The sequence below is a fragment of the Pristiophorus japonicus genome, chromosome 20 (assembly GCF_044704955.1).
Source record: "Pristiophorus japonicus isolate sPriJap1 chromosome 20, sPriJap1.hap1, whole genome shotgun sequence".
NCBI classification, from domain to species: domain Eukaryota; kingdom Metazoa; phylum Chordata; class Chondrichthyes; family Pristiophoridae; genus Pristiophorus; species Pristiophorus japonicus.
Window position 1 is genome coordinate 58,662,581 of NC_091996.1, and position 12,295 is coordinate 58,674,875.

The 12,295-nt window shown below is 50.7% G+C and overlaps 1 protein-coding gene across 1 annotated transcript in view; it reads right to left on the reverse strand.

The window, feature by feature from the left end:
* LOC139232747 (phosphatidylinositol phosphatase PTPRQ) overlaps positions 1-12,295 on the reverse strand; it is a 169,697-nt gene that overhangs the window by 11,234 nt on the left and 146,168 nt on the right. Inside the window, exons 8-9 of the mRNA XM_070863252.1 lie at positions 9,644-9,822; positions 4,382-5,089 (exon numbers count right to left, since the gene is read on the reverse strand). Coding sequence (XP_070719353.1) covers positions 4,382-5,089; positions 9,644-9,822 — 887 coding nt within the window. The remainder of the gene's footprint in view (positions 1-4,381; positions 5,090-9,643; positions 9,823-12,295) is intronic.

Consider the following 12,295-nt stretch of genomic DNA (forward strand, 5'->3'; position numbering starts at 1 on the left):
ACTCCTTCTGGCACCAAAACATAAGCAGCTAGCTAGCTCTTTAAAAATGGCCGATTGCCAACTTTCAGCGCTACTACGCATGTGCGGACATCACCAGCGGACTCCACTGCGCATGTGCAGACGTCCCGGCACAGTTTTCGGTGCAGACGCTGGCTCCACCCACTGGCCACGCTGCGCGACTGCAGTGAAGAGGCCGGACAGCAGCCAAAGTGGCAAGAAATTTTTTCGCTGCACCTCGGAACGGTTGCTTGATTTGATTAAATTAAAATGATTAAAATACAGACATCCTATTAAACATTAAGCGGCAAAAATTGCCCTCCACCCCATTTGGGCCGGATAATTCGAATTATATGAGGAGTTACCGCTCAAATTGATGGGGCAGAGAATAGAGGGAAATTGCCCACTTTTCTTTCAAAAAATCATCAGGGCAGTTTTTGGAGGGGGGCAGAGGGGCGAAATGAGTCGGGAGTGGGGTGGAAGGCGGACCTTGTCACCAGCATCGCGCTGAGCATGTGTCGTGCTGACACATATCAACGTCCCTCCCCTTCACTTAAAGGGGAAGGACACTGCGAGGCCCACATCGAACCCACTGTCCCACCAGCGAGGGTTTCAGCCAGACCACTGGCCCGGGCCCCAAGAGGGGGTGCTGGCCTGCCTCTTGGCATCCCAGCTGATTCCATGGCCGCCACTGTCGGGCTGACTGCAGAGTCAGCCTGACAATTAAAATAATATGGTGGCTGCAGCGGTCCGACCTCCCCTTTAAGGGCAGCTATCCGCCGGGAGAAGCCGTCGGGGGCACCGACCGGCGGCGGCTCTGCCCCCGCAGAGCAATTTCCCTCGCGGGGCGGACAGGGGTCGCCGCTGGGTGGTAAGGGGTTGGCGCCGGTCGGTATGGGGTCAGCGTATGCCCGACAATGGGTCGGAATGCTGGGCGGGGCAGACACACGGGGCATGGTGGAAACATGTTTCCAAGGCACCAGCCGGGGGCAATGCCGCATGGGTCGGACCATCCACCTCCCCTGGTCGGAAAGGACTTGACCTTTAAGCAAGGGGGCAATTTCGGCCCCTAACAGTCTGGCATAAAACAGACAGGTGGAGATCGCAACCAGAGGTATCCAACCAAATGATTTCCATGTCCTGGTACAGCAACAAGCAAATCACCACTGGCAATGGAATAACATATTCACAAACAGCTTGTTCATGACAAGCGCTCAAACGCAAAACTACCGCTTGAGGGGAACTTTTCTTGACAATTGGTTTATAAGTCAAATGAGCAATGAGATTGGTAGGAGTGAGATTGATAGTGATGTGTGGCCAGCATCAATAGGAATTGACACAAGCTTTTTCTCCCTATCCTCATCTTCAGATTCAGACTTTTCCCCAATCCCTACTTGATATTAACAGAATGTGAATTTAAAAAGCCCCAGTAAGCATCCCTACATCATCAGGAAGGGATTGCTTCATCCCTTGGGTGGGAACACTAAACAACAGCAACTTGCATTTATATAGTGCCTTTAACGTAGTAAAACGTCCCAAGATGCTTTACAGGAGCGTTATCAAACAAAATTTGAGATTGAGCCACATAAGGAGATATTCATCGTAGGCAGTCCCTCAAAATTGAGGCAGACTTGCTTCCACTCTCAAAGTGAGTTCTCAGGTGACTACAGTCCAATATGGGAATTACAGTTTCTGTCATAGGTAGGGCAGACAGTTGTTGAAGGAAAGGGTGGGTCAGATGACTAGTCTGCCGCATGCTCATTCTGCTGCCTGCGCTTGACTTCTGCATGCTCTCGCCAATGAGATTCAAGGTGCTCAGCGTCCTCCCAGATGCTCTTCCTCCATGATGGGCGGTCTTGGGCCAGGGATTCCCAGGTGCCGGTGGGGATGTTGCACTTTATCAAGGAGGCTTTGAGGTTGTCTTTAAAACGCTTCCTCTGCCCACCTGGGGCTCGCTTGCCGTGTAGGAGTTCCAAGTAGAATGCTTGCATTGGGACGATGTGGCCCGCCCAACGGAGCTGGTCGAGTGTGGTCAGTGCTTCGATGCTGGGGATGTTGGCCTGATCAAGAACGCTGACTTTGGTGCATCTATCCTCCCAGTGGATTTGCAGGATCTTGCGGAGGCAGCACTGATGGTACTTCTCCAGCACTTTGAGGTGTCTACTGTATATGGTCCACGTCTCTGAGCCATATAGGAGGGCGGATATCACTACTGCCCAGTAGACCATAAGCTTGGTGCCAGATTTGAGGTCTAGGTCTTCAAACACTCTCTTCCTCAGGCGACCGAAGGCTGTGCTAGCACACTGGAGGCTGTGTTGGACCTCGTCATTGATGTCTGCCCTTGCTGATAGTAGGCTCCTGAGATATGGAAAATGGTCCACATTGTCCAAGGCCAGGCCGTGGATTTTGATGACCGGGGGGCAGTGCTATGTGGCGGAGTCAGGTTGGTGGAGGACCTTTATCTTACAGATGTTTAGTTTAAGGACCATGCTTTCATATACCTTGGTGAAGATGTTGACGATGGTTTGGAATTCAGAGGCCAAAGGAGATATTAGGGCAGGTGAGGTAGGTTTTCAGGAGTGTCTTAAAGAAGGAGAGAGAGGCAGAGGTTTAAGAAGAGAATTCCAGAACTTAGAACCTCGACAGCTGAAGACACGGCCACCAATGGTGGAGTGATTAAATTGGGGGTGTGCAAGAGGCCAGAATTGGAGGAGCGCAGAGATCTCGGAGGGCTGTAAGGCTGGAGGAGGTTACAGAGGTAGGGAGGGGCAATGCCTTGGAAGGATTTGAAAACAGGATGAGAACTTTTAAATCGAGGCGTTGCCAGACCGGGGGCCAATGTAGGTCAGCGAACACAAGGGTGCTGGGTGACCAGGACTTGGTGCGAGTTAGGATATGGGCAGCAGAGTTTTAGATGACCTCAAGTTTATGGAGGGTGAAAGGTGGGAGTTCGGGCAGGAGAGCATTGGAATCGTCATGTCTAGAAAGAAAGACTTGCATTTATGCAACGCTTTTCATGTCCACAAAGCGCTTTACAGCCAATGAAGTACATTTTTTAATGTGCAGTCACTGTTGTAATGTAGGAAACGCAGCAACCAATTGTGCACAGCAAGCTCCCACAAACAGCAATGTGATAATGACCAGATAATCTATTTTAGTGATGTTGATTGAGGGATAAATATTGTCCAGGACACCAGGGATAACTCCCCTGCTCTTTTTCGAAGTAGTGCCGTGGGATCTTTTATGTGCACCTGAGGTGGCAGACGGGGCCTCAGTTTAACGTCTCATCTGAAAGACGTCACCTCTGACAGTGCAGCGCTCCCTCAGCACTGCTCTGGAGTGTCTGCCTAGATTTTTGTGCTCAAGTCTCTGGAGTGGGACTTCAGCCCACAACCTTCTGACCCTAGAAGCAAGCTTCCTCTCATATTCTATTTCCCCCCCCCCCCCACCCCTAATTAAACTCTTTTTCCTCCTCTGTTTCTCCCAGTCCTCAGGTTTGCTGCTTTTTATATGCCTCTTCCTTCAATTTAACACTATCCTTAATTTCCCTTGTTAACCATGGTTGAGCCACCTTCCTCGTTTTATTTTTAGTCCAGACTGGGATGTACAATTGTTGAAGTTCATCCATGTGATCTTTAAATGTTTGCCATTGCCTATCCACCGTCAACCCTTTAAGTATCATTCGCCAGTCTATTCTAGCCAATTCACGTCTCATACCATCGAAGTTATCTTTCCTTAAGTTCAGGACCCTAGTCTCTGACTTAACTGTGTCACTCTCCATCTTAATAAAGAATTCTACCATGTTATGGTCACTCTTCCCCAAGGGGCCTCGCACAACAAGATTGCTAATAAGTCCTTTCTCGTTACACATCACCCAGTCTAGGATGGCCAGCCCTCTAGTTGGTCCCTCAACATATTGGTCTCGAAAACCATCCCTAATACACTCCAAGAAATCCTCCTCCACCATATTGCTACCAGTTTGGTTAGCCCAATCAATATGTAGATTAAATTCGTCCATGATAACTGCTGTATCTTTATTGCACGCATCCCTAATTTCTTGTTTGATGCTGTCCCCAACCTCACTACTACTGTTTGGTGGTCTGTACACAACTCCCACTGGCGTTTTCTGTCCTTTGGTATTCCGCAGCTCTACCCATACAGATTCCACATCATCCAAGCTAATGTCCTTCCTTACTATTGCGTTAATTTCCTCTTTAACCAGCAATGCTACCCTACCTCCTTTTCCTTTCTGTCTATCCTTCCTGAATGTTGAATACCCCTGGATGTTGAGTTCCCAGCCTTGGTCACCCTGGAGCCATGTCTCCGTAATCCCAATTATATCATATTCGTCAATAGCTGCCTGCGCCAATAAATGATAACTTGCCTGGTTGTATTTTCATACTCATCCTTGGCCGTCTTCTTCGTTACTGGCTTGCTTTCGCATTTCCCTTTGCTCGTGATGGCACTCACGGTGCAGCCATATTCCGTGTTCGCAGTCAGGCGTCTTGCAGTGAAGGAACGATCTGGTCCCAGGTACACCACCTTTCCGTTCATGCACAGTTCAAAGTTGAAGAGGCGTCCCAGGGGCACCTCCGGCATGTCCCAGGTGATGAACATCTCGTTGCGGCCCAGAACGTTGAGGGTTAGCTTGCCGGGAGCGTGGTCGCCGGGGTCGGCTGTGCTCGCTGAAAGAGAGGACTTTGCGCCCTTGCCTTTGCTCGTGCAGGCGCACACATGGAACCCGTAGGATTTGGATGGCGCGAGGCCGCTGATGATGCAGCTGCAGTCTGAAGTAGATTCGATCACCGTGTGCCCTCTGTACACGGTGTAGCATTTAATGACACCGTTGGGCTCCGCCGGTGGGGCCCACGCCAGCTTCAGCTGCGTCGGAGTGCAGCCTATCACTCGGAAATCAAGTGGGCAGCTCGGCACCGACTCTTCGACGGTCACCGTGGTAACATCGCTATAGGGCCCGTCATCTCCCTCGGTGGAAACATGGAGCGTGAAAGAGTATTCTTTGCACAGTTTCACGTCTGTTAGAACATAGCAGCAGTCCGGGCCCTTATACAGTGGTTTATCTCCATCGAGCAAGCTGAAATCACAGTAAAAGAGAATCAAAGCAAATTCTACTTTATATTCAACTTCTAATGTTAAATCAGAATGCCCCAGCATTACTAGTCCAGTAACATAACCACAATGCGACCGTACCTCCATACCAGTATATCATTATATACATGTATGACTGCACTTTATACTTTTGACTTTATAACAATAGTGACTGCCCTTCAAAATAACCCATGGTTGTAAACTGCTTTAGGATCTCCTGAAGACTTGATGAGGCATTTATATAAATGTAATGTCTTTTATTCTTTGCTGTAGCACATCAATTACTTGAATTTATATATCGCGTAGGATTCAGTCTTCGAGGGTTGCATATCTTTCAAAAATATATGCAGCGTATTGGTGGTGAGAATGCTTGAGGAATTAGATATTTCGTTTGAGTAGGTCATGTTTTCAAGCCCCATTTTAAGACCGTGGCCGAAATTGCCCCTTTCCTTAAGGTCTGCTACCCCCGAAAATCGGCAACCACACTGTGGAGTGGAGTGGCCACCGACTTTTCATGAAATGGCCACTGATAGCCCAATTGCCCTCCCGAGTTCTCCCGGCGGTGCCCCCATCCCCCCTTACCACCCCACTGCTGTCGATCGGCGGTAAGCGCGCCATCACCGCGCACATCGCCAATCTAACCCCCCGATGGCGACATTCCCCTTGAAAGATCTTCGGCCCGCCACGCGGTGCCAAAGCCACCTTTTCCCCGGTGTGTGGCCTTCTGCAATGGCGGTGCAGCTTCCCTTAAAGGGGAGGGCTCACTGTCGCTGCTGCCGTGTTTTTGATTTGTCGGCCGACTGCTATGTCAGCCCGACAAATATGCCCTCGGGTTCGGCCGGGCCACCAACAGGCAGCCTGGCACCCCCTCTTGGGTGCCAGGCCACTGGCCCGGCCTAAATCCTCCCTGGTGGCCCAGTGGGCCGAAGTTTTAAAAACGCGAAGGCTCTCCCCTTTATGTGAAGGGGAGCACCGTGGTGACCCGGCGCCGTGATAACTTCACCACGGCGGTCACTCCGCACCACCACCAACTTCCGCCGCCATTACCGACGCGTTTCTGCTCCGCAGGTGTAGTCACCACCCCCATTATGACCGACTTCCGGATCAAAACAAAAAACAAAGAGCCGAATGTCGCGCAAGAGTCGGCCTGAACCGCAGCTGCGGTAAAAAAAAACACCAAAACGGGGTGGGAGCACCCCATTTCGGGCAGGGGGGGCAATTTATACCCCCAAATCTCTTAACTGCCACTTATTCAAGAAAGGCGGCTTACCACCACCTTCTCGAGGGAAATTAGGGCTGGGCAATAAATGCTGGCCTTGCTGCCGAAACCCACATCCTGGGTATGAATAATAGTAATAAAGCAGCAGTGTTCACAAGAATACACTATAGTGCACGAGTAAATATTCTCAGCAGGTTTTACATTTTCCTCCGTTGCTCTAACCAACTAGGAAACTCTCAGGGTCCATCCCTCGTGCTGAGTTGGTTGATCTCAGTTAAGGAAGTGAGCTGCAGGGGCAGCTGGATTAAGAAGATCATTCTCAGCATGTCAATTCCCTGAACATTTACCCCCACGTGCTCCCTGTTACGTCTGCTTTTTCTAAATGGCTTTTTAATGTCACGGATTTCCATAACGGAAGGGACTCCACAATGGAACCCAGAATAACATCACGTGGAAGAGATTCCAGTCCGCTGGCAGCCAGCATGGATTGTGGCCACGAACTGCTATTGCTAAGTTGTCTATTCGCACATCAGCCTGGAGATTTTTTTTTTAAAAGAGCATTCCACTAAATATTTGACGATCACACAGCAACGCAGTGGAAAGATTGTGAAAAACAAAAAGAATCGCTCAGGTAGAATAATGAAAATACGCTCAAGGCCCCTCGCTGGGCCCAGATGTCAGTCCCTTGCAGGGCTCAGATGTCAGCCCCTCGCTGGGCTCAGATGTCAGCTCCTCGCTGGGCTCAGATGTCAGCCCCTTGCTGGGCTCAGATGTCAGCCCCTTGCTGGGCTCAGATGTCAGCCCCTTGCTGGGCTCAGATGTCAGCCCCTTGCTGGGCTCAGATGTCAGTCCCTCGCTGGGCTCAGATGTCAGCCCCTTGCTGGGCTCAGATGTCAGCCCCTCACTGGGCCCAGATGTCAGTCCCTCGCTGGGCTCAGATGTCAGCCCCTCGCTGGGCCCAGATGTCAGCCCCTCGCTGGGCTCAGATGTCAGCTCCTTGCTGGGCTCAGATGTCAGCCCCTTGCTGGGCTCAGATGTCAGCCCCTTGCTGGGCTCAGATGTCAGCCCCTTGCTGGGCTCAGATGTCAGCCTCTTGCTGGGCTCAGATGTCAGTCCCTTGCTGGGCTCAGATGTCAGCCCCTCGCTGGGCCCAGATGTCAGCCCCTCGCTGGGCTCAGATGTCAGCTCCTCGCTGGGCTCAGATGTCAGTCCCTCGCTGGGCCCAGATGTCAGCCCCTCGCTGGGCTCAGATGCCACACTGGGTCCTGGGACTGCTCTCTTACTTATACCCCGCCTGCCGCCGATGGTGTTTTCACGCATGTCGGGATCAGCTTAGATACTCTTATAATAACGGACAAAAGAAAAAGTAGTACGATTTCATAAATGACATCCAAAGGCAAAGGACAAAGAATGATCATAAGGTGACGTGACACCTCTGGATGAAGCAGCTGTTTCCTGTGTCGATCTGTACAGCTTTATATCTGCAATGGCACATGTTGGAAACTCAACAAGCTGGGCTGACTCCCAATCTGTATGCAGAATGACCACACTTATATTAATACCAACAATCAGATGTTGCAGGAGGGGAATGTCTGCAACTAAGAATCTCTGTGGAATAAAAGAAGGCATTTTAAAAACAAGAACACATAACCGGGAAAACATGTTGCAATGAAATTACTCACCGTAGTTACCATCTCCATTAAGCTTGGTGAAAAGGCTGAACATTCGTCAGTAAATTCATTAGGCTTCGAGGAAGGGTTTCTGAAATAAGGCTACCAATCTCCATGACAACATGTCCATTGATACTGAAGAACTTTCAACAATCTTATCAGGGCAGCAGGCTTTCAGCTGTCCAGGTCATGCCCTCTGCAACTCCCTATCTTACCTCTTAGCCTTGCTCATTTCTTTCCTGCTTTTCTAAGGTTCTTCAAAGCCTCCCCTTTCAACTAAATCTCCTATGACCATTCAGCCCTTCCCTTCATCTGTGAAGCACCTTGGGAGATTTTATTACATTTCCCACATTATAACAGTGACTACAATTCAAAAGTACTTCATTGGCTGTGAAACACTTTGAGACGTCCTGAAATCGTGTAAATGCAAGTTCCTTCTTACCATCGATGTCATGGCCAATATTTATCCCTCAAGCAACAAAACAAAAACAGATTATCTGCTCATTATCACATTGCTGTTTGTGGGAGGTAGCTGTGTGCAAATTGGCTGCTGCGTTTTCCACATTACAACAGTGAACAACACTTCAAAAGTACTTCATTGGCTCTAAAGCGCTTTGAGACGTCCGATGGTCGTGAAAGGCGCTATATAAATGCAAGTCTTTCTTTTTCTTTCTAAAGGCGCTATACAAATAGAAGCTAGTGTTTATATTCAACTTGACTGGTTACCTGATTTAGGGATTTTAGCAAAGAGGGGGAGTAAGAACAATTGCGACCTTCTGTTAGGCTCTGTATATTTATTGGTAAAATTACAACACTGTTCTACTGAGTACTGCTGACACCGAGTGGCCAGATTGAAAATAATTCACCAAGTATGTTGGAAAGAGGTAACCCACAAACCAAAGTATCTAAGTGCTTCCAATTCGGTTATACTTACATCACAATTTTATGCGGATACATTAATAAAACTTATATATATGTAAGATTAAACATGCTCACAAGTCACAACCTCAAAGGAGCTAAGATTGTGACGTCACCAGAATTAATTTTGAGCTACAAAAATAAAGAGTAAACTGGTCGATGCTCTTTCAATCATACGTGTGCTACGATGTCTAAATCGGTCCCGAATTACTTCCAGAAAAGGTTATTGCTATCGTATCTTGCTCAATCGCCCATCACCCCTGTGCTTTCTGACCTACATTGGCTTCCAGTTAAACAACGATTGCAAAATTCTCATCCTTGTTTAAAAGTCACTCCATGGACTTGTCCCTCCATATCTCTGTAATCTTTTTCAGCCTCACAATCCCACAAGATGTCTGCGCTCCTCAAATTCTGGCCTCTTGAACATCCCTCATTATAACTGCTCAACCATCGGTGGACGTGCCTTCAGTTGCTTGGGCCCTAAGCTCTGGAACCCCCTCCTTAAACCTCTCCGCCGCTCTACCTCTCTTTCCTCCTTTAAGATGCTCATTAAAACCTACCTTTTTAAACAAGCTTTTGATCATCTGCCTTCATTTCTTCTGTGACTCGGTGTCAAATTTATCTGTTTGTCTGTAACACTGCTGTGAAGCGACTTGGGACGTTTTACTACATTAAAGGCGCTATATAAATAAAAGTTATTATTATTATTGTTAATCGCGAAGTATCTTCTCACCTGTATGTCACCTCCAGTCCACTGTCAAGTACAAGCTTATTCCAGGTGATTCGGATTGAATTGATGTTCGGAACGTGGACACATGGAGGAGGAGGCTGGGAGAGAGGTTGCAGCTTTCTCAGGGTGAAGTATACTTCCTCCAGCAGATCCTCGCCAGCAGTAGGAGAGCAGGCCACGGTCTGTTCCGTTTGGGTAGAATTAAAACCAGGACTCAGAGAGCATTGTAACTCACAGGACTTGTGTGACTATTGGATAATACCAGGGTGAGGCTGGTCACTTCACAGCTTGACCGCTGCACATTTGAACCTCAGGATTAAACCGAACATCAGTATCAGCTATCTTATTGATAATGAATATGGCTGATTCCCAACAGGCCAGCATGATTTCCCAGCAACATCTCTGCACCATGTCCAGTAATAGCACAACTTTACAGTCAGTCTATTCTGTTCACATACTAATAGAAATAGAAAGCTGGCCAATATATCGCTGACCTTTTAATGTTTGCGCACTCTTACCAGTGTATATGATCCTCCTTTCTATCTAATTTGGTCCCTGTCCAAGTTCACCAGTCACACAGTTATTGTGGCCACCCCGTGGTCACTCTGGTGTTTATCAGGAATCATTCCGAGTAGCGCGGGGTTAAGCTGCCCGTCTGATTTTGCCCTCTTCTCCATCTTCCTTAATATGTTATCTGAAAGAGTTTAAGATGTGTAACCTCTCTATGGCAGCGTGGCTGATATCAGATCAGTGCATTACTGAATTGAGTCCCAAAACATTGGAGTTGGGCCCATCCTGCTCATAATTCTTCACAGGCCACCTCCCCATAGCCCTCCCACCTCCCCATAGCCCACTCACCTCCCCATAGCCCTCCCACCTCCCCATAGCCCTCCCACCTCCCCATAGCCCACTCACCTCCCCATAGCCAACTCACCTCCCCATAGCCCTCCCACCTCCCTTTAGCCCACTCACCTCCCCATAGCCCACTCACCCCCCATAGCCCACTCACCTCCCCATAGCCCTCCCACCTCCCCATAGCTCACTCACCTCCCCATAGCCCTCCCACCTCCCCATAGCCCACTCACCTCCCCATAGCCCACTCACCTCCCCATAACCCACTCACCTCCCCATAGCCCACTCACCTCCCCATAACCCACTCACCTCCCAATAGCCCTCCCACCTCTCCATAGCCCACTCACCGCCCCATAGCCCACTCACCTCCCCATAACCCACTCACCTCCCCATAGCCCTCCCACCTCCCCATAGCCCACTCACCTCCCCATAGCCCACTCACCTCCCCATAGCCCACTCACCTCCCCATAGCCCTCCCACCTCCCCATAGCCCACTCACCTCCCCATAGCCCTCCCACCTCCCCATAGCCCACTCACCTCCCCATAGCCCACTCACCTCCCCATAGCCCTCCCACCTCCCCATAGCCCACTCACCTCCCCATAACCCACTCACCTCCCCATAGCCCACTCTCCTCCCCATAACCCACTCACCTCCCAATAGCCCTCCCACCTCTCCATAGCCCACTCACCTCCCCATAGCCCACTCACCTCCCCATAACCCACTCACCTCCCCATAGCCCTCCCACCTCCCCATAGCCCACTCACCTCCCCATAGCCCACTCACCTCCCCATAGCCCACTCACCTCCCCATAGCCCTCCCACCTCCCCATAGCCCACTCACCTCCCCATAGCCCTCCCACCTCCCCATAGCCCACTCACCTCCCCATAGCCCTCCCACCTCCCCATAGCCCACTCACCTCCCCATAGCCCTCCCACCTCCCCATAGCCCACTCACCTCCCCATAGCCCACTCACCTCCCCATAGCCCTCCCACCTCCCCATAGCCCACTCACCTCCCCATAACCCACTCACCTCCCCATAACCCACTCACCTCCCCATAGCCCACTCACCTCCCCATAACCCACTCACCTCCCCATAGCCCTCCCACCTCTCCATAGCCCACTCACCTCCCCATAACCCACTCACCTCCCCATAACCCACTCACCTCCCCATAGCCCTCCCACCTCCCCATAGCCCACTCACCTCCCCATAACCCACTCACCTCCCCATAACCCACTCACCTCCCCATAGCCCTCCCACCTCCCCATAGCCCACTCACCTCCCCATAGCCCACTCACCTCCCCATAGCCCACTCACCTCCCCACAGCCCTCCCACCTCCCCATAGCCCACTCACCTCCCCATAGCCCTCCCACCTCCCCATAGCCCACTCACCTCCCCATAGCCCACTCACCTCCCCATAGCCCTCCCACCTCCCCATAGCCCACTCACCTCCCCATAACCCACTCACCTCCCCATAGCCCACTCACCTCCCCATAACCCACTCACCTCCCAATAGCCCTCCCACCTCTCCATAGCCCACTCACCTCCCCATAACCCACTCACCTCCCCATAACCCACTCACCTCCCCATAGCCCTCCCACCTCCCCATAGCCCACTCACCTCCCCATAACCCACTCACCTCCCCATAGCCCTCCCACCTCTCCATAGCCCACTCACCTCCCCATAGCCCACTCACCTACCCATAGCCCTCCCACCTCCCCATAGCCCACTCACCTCCCCATAGCCCTCCCACCTTCCCATAGCCCACTCACCTCCCCATAGCCCACTCACCTCCCCATAGCC